General features: G+C 39.8%; 1 protein-coding gene across 7 annotated transcripts in view; it reads left to right on the plus strand.

The window, feature by feature from the left end:
- Positions 1–17,649, plus strand: part of CERS5 (ceramide synthase 5) — a 35,482-nt gene that overhangs the window by 1,105 nt on the left and 16,728 nt on the right. The window contains exon 2 of one of the 7 annotated variants that reach the window (XM_036298816.1): positions 16,743–16,863. The exons of 5 other annotated variants lie outside the window; for them this stretch is intronic. In XM_036298816.1, coding sequence (XP_036154709.1) covers positions 16,784–16,863 — 80 coding nt within the window. In that variant the 5' untranslated portion in view covers positions 16,743–16,783. Of the gene's footprint in view, positions 1–16,742; positions 16,864–17,649 lie in introns of those variants that run through there. One more of the 7 variants, XM_036298820.1, reaches the window with a different exon arrangement.

Genomic DNA, 17,649 nt, shown 5'->3' on the forward strand with positions numbered 1-17,649 from the left:
AGAGGATGGGGAGCCCGAGGGCTTAGGAGAGAAAACTGCTGCGCGGAGTCAAACGTCTGAGTTTAGCGGAGTCACAGCACACTTTGTTCGGCCACGTTTTTGGAAAAGTGATTGATTTCCCTTTCTTTGAGTGACTGGATTGTCTCTGTCTAAGTAAGATAAAGATATTCAGTGGGAACTTGGTGTGGTGATTTTATAAGGTGGACTTACGGCTGCGGGTGATGTTGATCAAGTCTACTCAGCCTCTGGAAAGGAGACTTCTTCCCACTAGGTCCTGGTAGTGAGGTGGCACTTTGACACCCTTGGTTCATTTGGGCTTTATATAGTACACGGATGCCCGTCCAGGGATGCTACAGATAAAATAATCTGTTACTCTCTGAAAATTTAATGTTACCTGTTTTGGATTACTTGTTTGATTTTCCTACTACTTATGACACAAAAATCTTTCAAAAGTATTTATTATGTAGCTAGCTAGTCATTAATCCATTTATTCATTGTGTTTGTATATTACCATCAAAGTGTTCTGCCAGATTTCAAGTGCAAAATATGACACTTTTTTTTTTAAAAAATGTTTTTATTGATTTCAGAGAGAGGAAGGGAGAAAAAGAGGGATAGAAACATCAGTGATGAAAGAGAATCATCTATCAGCTGCCTCCTGCACGCCCACCACATGGGACTGAGCCGGAAAACCTGGCAGGAATCGAACAGTGACATTCTGATTCATGGGTCCTCGCTCAGCCATTGAGCCACACCAGTTAGGCTGATGCTTTTAATTGTAGCAAATGAAACCCAGTTGCCTTTTATGGGTCCTCGGGAACTTAGTGCTGCAGTTTTTAAAGTATAGTCATTTTATAAATGTTATCGGGATGGAGATACAGACCACATATCTCTCTTAGGAGTAACCCGGATCAGGTTAGTAACAGGGGTGGGCAAACTTTTTGACTCGAGGGCCACAATGGGTTCTTAACCTGGACCGGAGGGCCGGAACAAAAGCATGGATGGAGTGTTTGTGTGAACTAATATAAATTCAAAGTAAACATCATTACATAAAAGGGTACGGTCTTTTTTTTTTTTTTTAGTTTTATTCATTTCAAATGTGGGCCGTAGTTTGCCCACGGCTGGTAGTATCTATATGAAGGCTGAAAAAAGAGGAAGACAATGTAATGACTAAAAAGGAAAATACATAATTCAAAACCTGCCCAAAAAATTCATTGTCCTAAGAAAAGATTCTGTGCTTCTTACATAAATATATACGAATATGGAAGTATCTCCACGTTAGTGGCAAGAGGAAATAGCTTGTTGCTTATAAACACCCATTTTATATAAACTTACATTATCTTCAGATTTCTAAAAAGTTCCCCCAGGTGGCTGCAGACTGTCTCCTGGCAGAGCCACTGGAAAAGATCCTTTACCTGTGGGAATTCTATCTGAATGTTTCTATGGTGCTCCAGTGTCAGGAGAGTAGGGGTGGATGGGAGGGAATACTGAGCTGAAAGCATTCTCGTATGATATTTCTTGGCTAGTGTAGATCAGTACTTTGTTCATCTCATGTTTGATCTTAGGAAAGTTTAACCCTAGAAGCAGTCTTGCTATTTTGTTTCTCTTTTAAGACCTAATACTTTAGCAGTAAAACTGACTGCTAGATTACTAGTTCTTCTAATTGTGCTGGTCTTCCATAAAGGTAATAAATAGAAGCCATTCTTATTGAGTATAGAAAAAAGATATATCAAAATATTGGTGGTGTCGTTTTTCCTACATTTCCTCATTTCTCAAATCCTACCTACTTAGTTTCTAGAAGCAATTCTGTAGTTATCATAGACCCGTGGTCTGCAAACTGCGGCTCACGAGCCACATGCGGCTCTTTGGCCCCTTGAGTGTGGCTCTTCCTAAGCCTTGGGAGTACCCTAATTAAGTTAATAACAATGTACCTACCTATATAGTTTAAGTTTAAAAAATTTGGCTCTCAAAAGAAATTTCAATCGTTGTACTGTTGATATTTGGCTCTGTTGACTAATGAGTTTGCCGACCACTGTCATAGACTATGAGAGCTAGAATTCCAACCTCCTTTTACAGATAAACTGCGTGCGGCCACTTTTCAGAGGTTGCATACTCTCCTGGGGGAAGAGCTAGAACCAAGATGCAGGTCATTTCCCCCAGCCCAGAGCCCTTGCCACTGTGTATAATGTGTCCATCTTTTCCTGTTCCTGAACCTCCTTTCAAGGGTTAAGATTTAAACTCCTGGTTCCTAGTATTCTAAGATTTGGAGAACAAATTCATGCTCATCTTATTCTTCATTATTTAATATAATGTGTTTCACTTGAACTTTGCAAATTTTAAAATTGTTCTGCATATTTTAATGAACCTTACACTATGCCCCCTGATAAGTTATCTCTATTTGTGTTGTTTTAAGAATCTCCCAAAGAATAAATATAGAGTTTACAATCTGTTCTCACTTTCTCTTCCGTGTCATCAACCACAGTGAGCATTTTATTTTTTTAAGTTCCCAGATTCCCTAGTGAACTGCAGCCCATCTGGTAAGGAGGACTTGAAAAGCTACTGGACCATTTATGTAAAGTGTTTATATCTAGCTAACTATTTTGCTGAAGAACTACAGGTAGGAGAGAATTACCTACAAGAGGCTTTCCTTTGTGGGCCTCTGTTGACTAGTTGCATTGTTATGGCCAGTACCTTGCAAAAATGCCTTAGGTGTAGCATAATTAACTCACAATACTTTTTGTCAGTAAATACTTTTTGATAGTTTGAGGAGGGTCCACCCTCATCTACTCATTTGCCCAGAGGAGTAACTGGAATCTAAATCTTCAATCTGAAATAGATGTTTGGCTTGATTAAGAGAGGCAAAACTGTAATTCCTTTGTTTCTATTGTTAAATGTCACCATACTATATTTGCATGTTGTGTACCTTCCTACATCTTCTCTTTCTCCTCTCCCCCCATACACAAATTCATGCAACCCTGTACCTATTAAAAGAGAGATAAGCTTTGACTGGTTTGGCTCAGTGGATAGAGCGTTGGCCTTTGGACTGAAGGGCCCCAGGTTCGGTTCCAGTCAAGGGCATGTGCCTTGGTTGTGGGCACATCCCCAGTGGGGGGTGTGCAGGAGGCAGCTGATCGATGTTTCTAACTCTCTGTTCCTCTCTGTAAAAAATCAATAAAATATACTTTAAAAAAAGAGAGATAAAATATTTTTATTTTGTGATTATTTTTAAAAACTAAAGAGTATACAGTGTCTTTTATTGTGAGTTAATTATAATTCTTGGCCAGTTCCAAAAATTCCAAAGATAATCATTAGACTATCTAAGAGTTGATATTTCAAGTATCAATCAGAAGATAGTTGGTCCTCGGATGTATTTTGACATTCTCTTAAGTAAAAGTCCTTCACAAAGTCCTCATAAGTTCAAATCAAACAAATATATACAATAAGAAATTTAAATATTAATTTGTTCATTTAAGGATGGATATTAGGACTTTCTATATTACCTTGAAATTGCAGATGAAACTTCAAAAATCATTCAAAATTCACCAAAAACATGCCCCAAGAATACAATGGGAAGGAGGTACTTTCACAGGCAATTGAGGAGATGCTCTGAGAGAACCACTCACAGAAACTGAGGTTGTCTGCACGTGTGGCTTTTCTAACACCAAATAGTGTGTCTTTGCCAACACCAAACAATTCTCTAATTCTCCAACACCAACTGGGTGTTTTGGGGGAAAGAGTACAGAGCTCCCGTGCCCACTCTGAGCGCACCATCTTTCCTAGCACAGTGATGTGCACAATAGCCTGGAAAGCTGAAGGAGGGAGGGGGGCAGGAGAGGTTAACCTAAGTGTTTACATGCATATATGCATTACCTATGAACACCGATAGTGGGGTGGTGAAGGCCTGGGGCAGGGTAGAAACAGGGTAGAGAGGATAATGGGGGGAAAGGAGGGACCTCTGTAATACTCTCAACAATAAAGATTAAAAAAAAAAAGCGAGAGAGAAACTTTTCCACCTGTTTTTTTAAACTTATTTTAATATTATGTTGATCTTGAGATCTGAAGGAAAGAGTGGTTCAAACTAGGTCTGCTATGTCTTACTTAAATTGGATCTTAAAGATAAATTGTTTGAAATTTAATATCTAGTCCCTTGAGCACTAGATATAATATCTTGTTCCTTGGGATTAAGTAGGAGCTTGAGTCTTAATATTGACTCCATCAGAGATATATAGGCTCATTATTTTGAATATGATACTGCAATAGGAGTTTTATGTTGCCAGAAGAAAATTTTATGAATTATACAGGAGGTAGATTAAAACTCTCCTTGCTGCTCATTCATTATTCCAATCCCCTCTTCTCTCCTGTTACTTCCTAGGCAACCTCACTGGGCTGCCTAAAGAGCCTTTTCAGTATCATTCTCACAGGACTGACCATAGTCATTTGCTGGCTGTCATGTAGCTGGCAACAAAGAGTAGTGATTCTGTGTGTTTTGTGTGTGTGTGTGTTTGTGTGTGTGTGTGTGTGTGTGTGTGTACATTTCTTAACCACTCATTTCATCTTCCTCTTGTAAACCTAGCTACCTCTGCTGTATACTGCCTTTTGTTTTCCTGTTCTCCCCCACTTCCCCTAAGAAGAGGACAAACTTTTTTCCCTCTTCCTGACAGACCTGTCCCACTCCTAGAACCATAGCATGTCACAGCATTGTGACCCAGTGTTAGTAGATCCTCCAGATAGGGAAGAGAGGCTTTGGGAAGAATAGACTTAGCTACTGACTAGGCCAGGGGTGGGCAAACTTTTTGACTGGAGGGCCACAATGGGTTCTTAAACTGGACCTGAGGGCCGGAACAAAAGCATGGATGGAGTGTTTGTGTGAACTAATATAAATTCAAAGTAAACATCATTACATAAAAGGGTAAGGTCTTTTTAGTTTTATTCACTTCACGGCCAGCGGGCTGTAGTTTGCCCACGGTTGGACTAGGCTGTAAGGGAAACTGCCAATTCCACTGCATCCCTAAAGGTGTTCTGTTGGGTGTTGTTGAATTGTAAATCACAGAATTAAATCAGGTTTGCAGATCCAGCAGGGCGAGATTGAAAAAGATGGTCACATGACCCTGCTCTTATCTAAGGATCCACCTCTTAATAAGCTCCAGATGGTCAAAAGCCTAATGTGTTCCTCCTCTCTATGGGAAAACTTCTTTCCCAAGCCCTTTCTGGGTAGTGGGTATTGATGCTCTGCAGATAACCCTGAATATTGTCATGCATGAGGTCAGGTTCCTGGCTTATCCCTGGGGACAATATACTAGTATTCGCCACTGAAAAGAAACGTGCTAGATATTTTTGCTTTAGCCACTTCCTGAGTCAGAAAACTAGGGTTTCCTAGATGAGTAAAGAAGAAATTCATGAAGGAGGAGGCAGCAAATGAAATCTGTACACACCCTCCTCCCTCATAGAGTGGGAACGGAGAAATAATAACCTATTTTGGCTTCCTCTCAGGGGTATTTTTAGGCAAATAAATGCTGCCTTCTAAAGAATTCATTCAGTTATGAGCTTTTTATACTGAATCCACTTCTACTTAATTGAGGTGTTACTGCAAAAGGAGTTAACCATAATCATTTCTAATTTTTTAAAAAATCTGAAACTAGTTTCCTTAGATATGAAGGCAGTTTTTCTAGCTGTGAAGGAGACTTCTCTCTGAATCACCTGGAGAACTATGCTGTGCAGTACAGTAGTTAGTACAGTAGCTGCTAGCTTTTTGGCATTTCAGATGTGACTAGCCAGAACTGAGATGTGTTCTAAGTGTAAAATAAAATACATACTGGATTTTTAAGGCTTGGTACCAAAAAATAGTAAAATATCTTAATTTTTAACTTGATTACATATTGACATGCTAGTATTTTGTATATATCAGGTTAAACAAGTAATTATCGAAATTTATTTCACCTTTTTTAGTTTTTAAAATGTGGCTATTAGAAAATTTAAAATTATCTATGTGGCTCACATATTTCTGTTGAGCAGTGCTGCTGATAGTGACTCAAACAAATGTTAATAACCAAGAAGATAATTATATAAATTCACATTTGATTCAGTTTTTTAGGACCAGAAGGTGATTAGTCCTACATATATCAGACTGTGCTTTAAAAACACTGAGTCTTTCTTTAAAAATTATAGTAAAAATGGGATTTCTAAAGTGTTAATAGTCCATTTTGAGTTATCTTTGATTGGCAGTGCCTTTAGCCAAGCATTGGTCTATAGTTTTGCCTTTCTGCATATATCTTCTCAGTTGAGTAGATAATGAGCTATAAACAAACAAGTTTGTCAAGTAGTTAAGTATACATGGGCTCTGCACAGCCTTGGTAAGGCAGAGAATAATCACACTATTATATATCTTCTCAAAATTATGGAGTTTCTGAAAAAGGGTATTCCTTGAAGTTTTTACCTTTTAGTGTCAGCATTTGTAAGAAGTCTCTATTATAGGCACAGAGGGTCTCAAACTAAATCAGATTGCTAGATATCAAACTATTGCCAAGGATAAAAAGGTGAATAAGTCATAATGTCTACCCTCAGAAAGAGAGTAAGAAAATCCGTGGTTAGAAGACAGTGTAATAAATGTATGCACAAAGATAAATTGTGGGGGTTTGGAGGAGGTGGATTCAGTTCCTTTTAACAGCTATTAACTAAAATATAGACTTAATGTCTCACTAACAACACCCCCTTCCCCCTGTTTGTTGGACTATGAAGAATGGTAAAAACTTTTTGAGAAAGAGCTTTTTGTTAACCTTTTTCTCTAATCTACCTCTTATTTGGCACACCCGGGTTTGTGTGTTTCTACTTTAAGCAGATACATTAAGTTGTATAATCACTTATCCATTTAAAAATGATAAATGTGTTTGGCCCTGGCCAGTGTGGTTCAATGGTTGTAGCATTGGCATTGCACTGAAGGGTTACAGGGTCAATTCTTGGTCAAAGGCAAGAACCACGATCCCTGGCTCTGGTCAGGCATGTGTGGGAGGCAACCAGTCAGTATGTCTCTTTCACTTTGATGTTTCCTCTCTCTCCCCTCCTCTCCCCCTCTCTCCCTCAGCCTTTCTCCCCCTATCCTCATGCAATAAAACTACAACTTAGTCTTAAATTAGTTTGTGTCTGAAGCATTTGAACATACTTACATACTTTTTTTTTTAATATGTTTTTTTGCTTTTAGAGAGAGGAAGGGAGAGAGAGAGAGAGAGAAACATCAATGATGAGAGAGAATCATTGATTGGCTGCCTCCTGCACAACCCACACTGGGAATGGAGCCCACAACCTGGGCATGTGCCCTGACCAGGAATTGAACCATAACCTCCTGGTTCATAGGTTGATGCTCAACCACTGAGCCATGCCCTATCTGGCCTTACATACTCTTAAGTAATTCTTATCTCAAGACTTATTTCCCTTATAATAAGGTAAGGTGTAAGCAGGATGCTGATCCTTTTTTCTCATCATAGTACCAGCAGGTACATTAAGTGGCACAGGTATAGTTATAATTCTGTAAGACCCTGTTATAGGTCTAAGTGAAGATAACTGTGCTATAAGTGGATAAGGAATGAAGGATACTGTGGTATAAATCCACAATGTGTGCCTAGCCTTATGGTTTAGAATAGTGTGTCATAGAGGTCCTTTTAATCTGTTTGTGCTTTTTTGTTTTTATTAAATTTGTTGGGGTGACATTGGTTGACATGATCATATAGATTTCAGGTGTGGGTTTCTATGTTATAAGGATATTGCATCATATGCCCACCACCCGAATGTTTCTGCTTTGTTTTAAGAACACATTTGCCAATAAAAAAAAAATAGTCCTCAAGCCCAGCCGGCGTGGCTCAGTGGCTGAGCATCAGCCTATGAACCAGGATATTGCACTTCAATTCCCAGTCAGGGCACATGCCGGGGTTGTAGGCTCAATCCCCATTGGGAATTGTGCTGGAGACAGCCGATCAATGATTCTCTCTCATCAATGTTTCTATCTCTTTCCCTCTCTTCCTCGCTGAAATCAATAAAAAAACATTTTTTTAAATTAAAAAAAATACTCCTCAAAATAAAATGTAAAAAATTACACACAGACAATGCAAGAAATACTGGATTTGGTGGTATATGTGTCTGACAAGTACAGTACCTTGTACATAGCAAGCACATGATGTGTACAACAATATGTACAACACATTTGCTTATACATAGAAAAATCCTATCCTCTTAAGAATTTACTCAGAAAAAAATACATTAACATGGATGCATGTGTGTATGGAATATACAAGATAATGAATGACTAGGACTCACTCTCACATACATGAATTATGTTTAGTTATTGGTTAACTAAATTATAGTGTTAGTATAATTTAGAAATTCTTAAATTTTTTTCTCAGCATTCCTTTTCATTCTTATAAATTATTGAGGATTCCAGAGGAGTGTTTGTTTATGTGTGGGTTACATATCCCTGTCAATTTTTTTCACATTTGGAAGTAAAATTGAGAAATTTAAGAAATGTATTTACCATTTCATTAAAAATAATAACAAACCTATTACATGTTAACATAAATAACATTTTTGAAAAATAATTATTTTCCAAAATAAAAAATATTTAGTGAGAAGAACAGCATTGATTTTACATTTCACAAATCTCTTTAATGACTGGTTTAATAAAAGATAATTGGATTCTCTTCAGTGGCTTCTGCATTCACTCTCTTATGATATGTTGTTTTGGTTGAAGTACATAAATACATACTCTTAAGCTTCACATAGATATGTCATTGGTAAAAGGAAATATTTTTTTTTCCTTTCATACAACAAGTAGTGATTTCTCTCCCCCCCCCCCCCCCCCCCCCCGGCCCGTACTCAAGACACATCCACCCAAACTAAGATATCCAGTATATCCAAGTCCAGAGTAAGGGGAAGTTCATTTTCTTTTTTTTAATATATCTTAATTGATTTCAGAGAGAAGGGAGAGGGAAAGAGAGATAGAAACATCAATGATGAGAGAGAATCATTGATTGGCTGCCTCTCGCACGTCCCCTAATGGGGATCAAGCCCACATGTGCCCTTGACTGGAATCGAACCTGGGACCTTTCAGTCCTCAGACTGACGCTCTATCCACTGAGCCAAACCAGCTAGGGCCAAGTAGTGGTTTCTTAAAGGTTGGTTGTATTATAGAATCTGAAACCATATCAATGAGCATTTTATTCATGTTAAAAATGTATTAGTCTGTCATACCTTGAGTGGATATCATATACTGCTCATTTGAAAAATACTGGTTCACTGAGTTATATAGCTCTTGCAAATGTCACTCATTATACAATATTTTAAAATCATAAAAAAAGTAAATAAAAAAATAAAATAAAATCATATTAGTTAATCTCATAACCAATATCATCAGAAAACTCAAAGTATTGTCAAGTTCAAAGGTGGATATAAGTTCTCTAAAATTCTAATTTTTACTTGAAAGTTTGAATTTTATCATTAGCAACAATATTTATTTCTTTTAAGTGACAGGCTTATTCATTTTCAAGAAAGTGTTTTCTAAATACCTAGATCTGAATAACCTTAGTTTATCTATTGGCCATTCTGTCAGGTAAAATTGTTCAATGAAAAAAGTGATTTGGTTCAGTACACAACTCAGCCAAACCAAGTGCATTTCCTTGGGAGAGCCATATATGTACTTCAGTTTGCAGCAAAAGTGCTTTCTGTGTACTTCCCATTTTATCACAGAATACTTTTTAGCAGTTTAGTTATTGGTTAAGATTAATAAAATTAATCATTTATATTATTTCATCAAGGACATTCTTAAGTGAAACTAGTTTTGTTTCTTTTTTAGCTAAGAGGTCACAGCAAGGAATTACATAACTACTACTACAGCTTATTGTCACTGCTTTGATTTGTGCTCAGGGGCCATTAGTTTTACCCACCATCCCTTTGTGCCATCATTGCAAATATCAAGACAGTAACAAAGGCAAATAATATATTAATACTATTATGAAAATAATTTTGACTTTATGGGCCCCCAGAGAGTATCTCAGGGACTCTCAGGGGTCTGTGGACCATTCTCTGCTGTAATTGAATGAGATCACCTAGGGTTAGTATGTAGAGTAAGAAAAGAACCTGCATAGAACCCTGAGGAAACACTTTATTTTAGGAAAAGGAAAAGGAAAACGAAACCCAAAAGGAGATAAGAGATATGACAGCCATACAGTATTTTATCATAGTTAGCATTTAATAAGTATTTAACTTTGTCCCAGGCACTGTTCTAAGTGCTAAACATAGTAACTTTATGAGGTAGGTAGATACTGTTGTTATCTTCATTTTACAGATGAATGAAAAACCTGAAGCACAGAGAAAGTTAAGTACCTTGTCCAAGGTGACTCATCTACCAGTGCATACCAAGCAGTCTAATTCTACTGCCAGAGAGATAGAGGGAGAAAACTGGGAAGAGTATAGCAATGAGGAAGCTAAGAAAAGAGCATTTCAAGAGGGAGGGCATGATCAAAAATATAAAATGGTGCTGAGTGTCAGGTAAGATATAGGGCTGAAAAACTCCTATTTGATTTCACAATAAGAAGATCATTGGCAACTTTGGCAAGAGCAGTTTCAATGGAGTGTAGGGACAGAAGCCAGATGAGAGAGGGAGGAGGGTTGAGGAATGAGTGGGAGAAGAGAAGTCAGGAGGAGGGAACCTCAGTTGTGAGGTAGGAAAGAACCAGAGGGTGTGAGGGACAGGGAGAGCCTTTTTAAAATGGGAAAGACTTTAGCATATGTAAGGTCTAAGGAGAAGAAATAAGCAGAGAGTGAGGCTGAAATGAATTGGGGGGGGGGGGATAAATAGAATGAACTTTCTGATCAATAAGAGGATGTATTTAAAGTACAGGAATATTAATTTTAGATCGAGTGATTCTGCTGCAGGCATTTCCTTCTCTTCTTAGCCCAGATTCTTGAGAGTCTTGGCTATTTTCACTTCTTTCTTGCTCCTCCTCATATCTTTCACTGCTATAACTCATTAATGTCTTTTAGAGCCTCCATTTTACTTACAGGAATTTCTTTGGTAAAGATTACCCCAAATCTCCAAATTGCCAGAGCCAGTGGATACTGGATTTCTACCTCATTTGACATGACTCCTGTCCCCCCACTTCACCTTTTATGCTGGTTGTTAACCAGGATTCTGACCTTGGTTCTCTTTTCAATTTATATTGCTTTCTTATGTAGTAACATCCATCCCCCACAATTTTAGTTACCACCTATATTCTTCTCTCACTTTCTTTTTCTTTCTCAGATGTGTGTGTGTGTGTGTGTGTGTCAAGTCCCTTTTCCAAGTTTATTTGCCTACCACACAGTTCCATTTCAGTGTCCCATTTCAGCACATACAGCTCATTTGTCACTCCCAAATTTGCTATTATCTTATTCTCTACTTGGTTGAGACACCATAATCAACTTAGTTTCCCAAGCCAGAAACATGAAAGGCATGCTTGACTCTTCCTTTTCTTTTCCTCTTACATCTATTCAGTCACCAAGTTCTATCAGTTTTACCTCCTCAGTGTATCTTGAATCCACCCTTTCTATTTCTATAGTCTTAGTTCAATGTTTTATCATTTATAGCATGGATTTTTTACAATAGCCTTTAGGTGATGACAGTTCTTTATTAATATACTAGAGGCCTGGTGCATAAAAATTTGTGCACTCAGGGCGGGGGGGGGGGGGGGGCGGCGTCCCTCAGCCTGCCCTGTGCCCTCTTGCAGTCTGGGACCCCTCGGGGGATGTCCACCTGCTGGCTTAGGCTCACTCCCCGGGGGGATTGGGCCTAAGCTGGCAGTCAGACATCCCTTTGGCAGCCCGGGAGCCCTCGGGGGATGTTCACTTGCCAGCAGGGAGCAGGACTAAACTGCAGTCGGACATCCTTAGCGCTGCTGAGGAGGCGGGAGAGGCTCCCACCACCACCGCTGTACTGGCATCCATCAGCCTGGCTTGTGGCCGAGCAGAGCTCCCCCTGTGGGAGCGCATTGATCACCAGGGGGCAGCTCCTGCATTGAGCGTCTGTCCCCTGGTGGTCAGTGTGTGTCATAGTGACTAGTCATTCCCAGTCATTCTGCTGTTAGGGTCAATTTGCATATTACCCTTTTATTATATAGGATAGAGGCCTGGTGCCTGGGTGGGGGCCGGCTGGTTTGCCCTGAAGGGTGTCCCGGATCAGGGTGGGGGGTACCGCTGGGGTGCCTGGGCAGCCTGGGTGAGGGGCTGATGGGTGTTTGCAGGCTGGTCACACCCCCTTCAGGGTGGGGGTCCCGCTGGAGTGCCTGGCCAGCCTGGGTGAGGGACTGATGGCTGTTTGCAGGCTGGTCAAGCCCCCTCCCCCCCAGTGGGGACTCTCACCCCGTGGAGGTTTGGCCAGCCTGGGTGAGGGGCTGATGTCTGTTTTCAGGCTGGCCACACCCCCTTTAGGGTCGGGGGTCCCCACTCGGGTGCCTGGCCAGTCTGGGTGAGGGGCTGAGGGCCATTTTAAGGCTGGCCAAGCCCCTCCGGTGACGGAAGCTCCCAGCCTCTCCTTTTTTTCTTTTTTCTTTTTTATTCTGGGATCTATTTACTTTCTATAATTGAAACTTTGTAGCCTTGAGAGGAGCTCAGAGCCTGCCAGGGCAGGCGGGAGGGAAGCTTGGCTTCCTCCATCACCAGGTGAAACTCAAGCCTCCTGCTCTCTCTAGCTCCGTGGCCACGGCAGGCTGAAAGCAGGTATCTGGGGTTTATTTATCTTCTATAATTGAAACTTTGTTGCTTTGAGTGGAGCTCAGAGCTGGCCACGGCAGGCGGGAAGCTTGGCTTCCTCCATCATTGGGGCAACCAAGCCTCCTGCTTGCACCAGCTCCGTGGCTGCCGGCCACCATCTTGGTTGGGTTAATTTGCATATAGTCGCTCTGCTTGACTGGTGGGCATGGCTAAGGTGTAGCGAAGGTACGGTCAATTTGCATGTTTGTCTTTTATTAGTGTAGATAGATCCATTCTTCTCTTCTCTACCCACTCACCCCCAATCTAAGGCCTTTCAGTGACTATCAAACTATAGGATAAGGTTCAAGCTTAGCATAACATACAAGGCACCTGTGATCTGGCCCCTAACTACCTGTATAGTTTTTTTCTCCTATCACTGTTATCACTGTCACCCCTACCTCTAATGCATTCCATAATTCTCTAAGTAGACTTTGTTTCTTTTTTTTTTTTTTTTTTTTTTTAAATATATTTTATTGATTTTTTACAGAGAGGAAGGGAGAGAGATAGAGAGTTAGAAACATCGATGAGAGAGAAACATCGATCAGCTGCCTCCTGCACATCCCCCACTGGGGAAGTGCCTGCAACCCAGGTACATGCCCTTGACCGGAATCGAACCCGGGACCTTTCAGTCCGCAGGCCGACGCTCTATCCACTGAGCCAAACCGACTTTGGCCTTTGTTTCTTATATCTCTGTTTTAGTACATGCTGTTCCCTCTGCTTGAATGTCCTTTTTACGTTCTCCTTCTCTTTCCACTCTGCAGAAGCCCCTCTAATTTTTAATGTGATTGATTTATTAATAATTCAGTTGTAAAGGCAAAGGACTTTATGAATCTGTTTTCTATGGGACTCTGCATTTGCCTCTTAAGGAATACATATGTTTTGGTGGATGATTTTCAAATGCTGCTTTTGTACTTAAGGATTAAATTCTCTAAACAGCCTTCATTTTGGCCCTAAAACCCTTTATTTAATCATCACCTCAGCTATCTCCTTTGTTGCGCGTGCTCGCTCTCTCTCTCTCTCTCTCTCTCGTGTGTGTGTGTGTGTGTGTGTGTGTGTGTGTGTGTGTGTGTGTAGTGGGGAGTATTCAGATCAGATTTGGGTAATTTAGTTAATCAATATTCTTCATCTAATGATACACCATCCTCAGTCTATATAAGACCTTTTTCTTTTTATTGTATTTTCCCCTTTATCCCATTCCTTATTTCTGTTTCTTTTATGGTTATTTTTCTTTTTATATATTAATTTTGACAAGTCACAATGCTTCCCAACTCAACCATGTTGCTATACATCTATATAATAAAAGCTTAAGTGACCGTTATGGCGGAACAACCAGAACAACCAGTTGCTATGATGCGCACTGACCACCAGGGGGCAGACGCTCAACGCAGGAGCTGGCCCCTGGTGGTCAGTGCACTCCCACAGGGGAAGCGCCACTCAGCCAGAAGCTGGGCTCATGACTGGCGAGTACAGCGGTGGTGGTGGGAGCCTCTCCTGCCTCTGCGGCAGCACTAAGGAGCAGCAAACCAGGTGGTAAGGAGCAAGGAGCCCCGGACTGTGAGAGGAATGTCCATGGGGAGCGGGCCTAAGCTGGCAGGTGGACATCCCCTGAGGGGTCCTGGACTGCGAGAAGGTACAGGCTGGGCTGAGGGACTCCTCCCCCCCCTCCCCGCCCCCCGCACAAATTTTGTGCACCGGGCCTCTAGTGTAGAAAATAAAATGTGTGTTGCACAGTGAAGTATATGAGGCCAAGGCTACAGGCTAAGTGTTTATGGCTACTACAGGCCCCATGTACTACCATGAGAACGGAGAGCAGCATCTCAGCATAATATAACCAATCTATGTTACTTGCCATGATATACCAGTTGAGAAACTTGATAAGTATAGCTCCTGTCTTTAGTATGAACAAGCAAAGTAGTAATTTCATCTTAATTAACCCAGGCTTAGGTCAGCTGCTACCATATATCTGGAGGGCAGGGAAAGGGCAAATGAAATGATCTCTATAAAGCAAGACAGATAGATTACAATCAGGTTGGATCATTAGACTCATGTTCCTGGAATGGCAGGTGGAAAGGAGTATCTTCACATTATAGACCACTAAATGCTCACTTATTCAGACTTGAAGGCAAAAGGAGGTTTAGTCTTACAGATTATTTTAAAACTTGGGCAACAAATTGATCCTGGAGAGGACAGAAAATCACAAGATGCCCTGGCTGGCTCCAATGAATGCATAAATAAGTGGAACAACAAATCAATGTTTCTCTCTCTCTCTGTCCCTCCTTCCCCCTTCCTCTCTCTCTCTCCAAAATCAATAAATAAACAGAAAGAAAATCTTGAGAAGTTTGATTTCTCAGTGTCATCCAGCACAGCAGTTTGTTTGCAAACTATGTTGTCAAGAATCCTTTATACTCTTAAAAATTATCAAGGACCCCAGAGTACTTTTTCTGGAGTTTTTGTTCATTTGAATAATATCTATTAACATGTACTGCTTTAAAAATTAAAAATGGAAAATAATTTAATATATTATTAATTCATTTACAGATAACAATACATTGATTATATTGATAATTTAACACTATGGAAAAAAATTCCAAAACAAACTGAGAAGAATAGCATTATTTTACATTTTTGTAAGTTTCTAATATCTGGCAGCTGTATTCTCATGTCAGCTTCTGCATTCAGTCTGTTTTCATATAACCTGTGGAAGATTCCACTGTATACTCATGAGAGAAAGTAATTATTATGAAGTTATAGAATTATTATGAGAATAATTTTAACCTTGCAGACCTCCTGAAAGGGTCCCTGAAAGTCTCCAGAGCACACTTAGAGAGGTGCCAATCTAGAAGAAAGGATGAATGCCAGGCACTTTGTCTGGAATCTGACTAACCTATATGTCCATTTTATAAATTATATACTAAACTAGAGGCCTGTTGCATGAAAAGATTCATGCAATAGGCCTTCCCTTCCCCTGGCTGCCAGCACCGGTTTTCCTCCGGCACCCAGGACCCAGGCTTTCTCAGTCCTCACTGCTCTGGCCGGAGCCTTCAGTTCTTGCTGCTCCAGCCAGAGCCTTCAGTCTTCGCTCCACCTCTTCAAGCCTACGTATGCCAATTAGCCACCATCTTTGTTGGGTTAATTTGCATACTCTCCTGATTGGCTGTTGGGTGTAGCAGAGGGATGGTCAATTTACATGTTTGTCTATTATTAGGTAAGATACCAGGTATATGATATAGAATGAATACATGATTGAGTCTGAACTTATTTAAAGTTCTACTTTAAAATAATTTCACTTTCTTCATTAAGGTTATTAATTAAATGCATAAATCTATTTATTTAATTTTTTAATCAGAAAAATTCTTTTCCAACCATACTAGTAAGTCCTTATATTTGGTTTTGGGCTTTGTGCTATAGCACAAAATAGGTGCCCAATAAATATTTGTCAAATAAATAAATTTTCTTAGGGTTTGTACCGCCGTAACTAACTGGATGCCAGTAACTCTATGTCTCTCATTGAACTCTGTGAACTATTGAGGGCAGGATGTGAGCTAATGACAGCTATAGGATATCAAGTTCCCTCCAATGTCCAGATAATAATAAAAATTATCTTGGCTTCCCTCAGGTGAGCAGGGTACAAACCTATCCCTATTGTATGAAAGAAGATATTGGCTCTTCTTGCCTTCTGCTGAAGGTACCATCAGGGTACCCAGATTGAACTATTAGTTTCTGGTAAAATAATAATAGCCTCCTTTTATTGAATGTTTACTAAGTGTCAGGTACTGTGCTAGGCATGCATCATGTCATTTCATCTTTAAAATGATCTTTCACAAAGTCTCTTACCTGTTAAAATCTGCCTAACTCCAGAGCCTTTATTCACCTGACTGCTTTTGGATTGAGGAAGAGACCTACATCAAGGGGTAAGAATAGGAATTATAAAGGCTGTTTTTTGTTTTTGCATCTACCTCTTCATACCAACTCAAAAGCAAAGAGTGACTGCCTTAATTACTTTTCTGGATGCTGATCAATGCTGGGTCAAACTGAGCTCATAGGGCAAGCGTGGGATTCACTGAACCTCTCACAGAAACTGCTGAGCACAGAATCTGGGTAAATAAAAAACAAGCAAACGGTATTCTCTATGTATCCTTTGTTTACAATGAGTTTAAACAGGAGTGGGGTTTTTAAATATTTGTACACAGAATAGTATACCAGGAAATATAAGTTAAAGTATCTACTATTATTGGCTTTTGAATGAAACTTTTGTGCCACGTGTGTAAAAGAGAGGAGAGAATGGGTTACAGATGTGGCTTTGTGCTCTGAATAAATGTTTCCCCATGGCTCAGGAACTTTGGTGATAAGGGTAAAACTTTTTATAAAAGATAAAGTTTCTTATTCTCAGTCCCTCCTTTAGAGATAAATTCTGAATTCAAATGCAGACCAAGAAAATAGGTCAAGAACACTCCATCTTAGACCTCCCAGTCATATTTTTATCAGACTCCCTAACATGCTAAAGGAGCTAAAACTGGTTTTGATTTATTCTCAAAATGACTACATGGAGCTTTTTCTAGAGCTAATTAATACTCACAAAAATATATGGTTTTGCAGAAGCAGGAGATCTTTCTTGAAGAAACAAGGACTAGTTTCTCAAAGATCTAAAAATTAGAAATGAATTACAATTAATGATAACACTATGTAATCTTAGATATAGAACAAAAATCTTAGAAATCACCTCATATAACACCTTTTTTTAAAAAAAATATATTTTATTGATTTTTTTATAGAGAGGAAGGGAGAGGGATAGAGAGTTAGAAACATCGATGAGAGAGAAACATCCATCAGCTGCCTCCTGCACACCCCCCACTGGGTATGTGCCCGCAACCAAGGTACATACCC

This window comes from Myotis myotis, unplaced genomic scaffold (assembly GCF_014108235.1).
Source record: "Myotis myotis isolate mMyoMyo1 unplaced genomic scaffold, mMyoMyo1.p scaffold_m19_p_3, whole genome shotgun sequence".
Lineage (NCBI taxonomy): Eukaryota > Metazoa > Chordata > Mammalia > Chiroptera > Vespertilionidae > Myotis > Myotis myotis.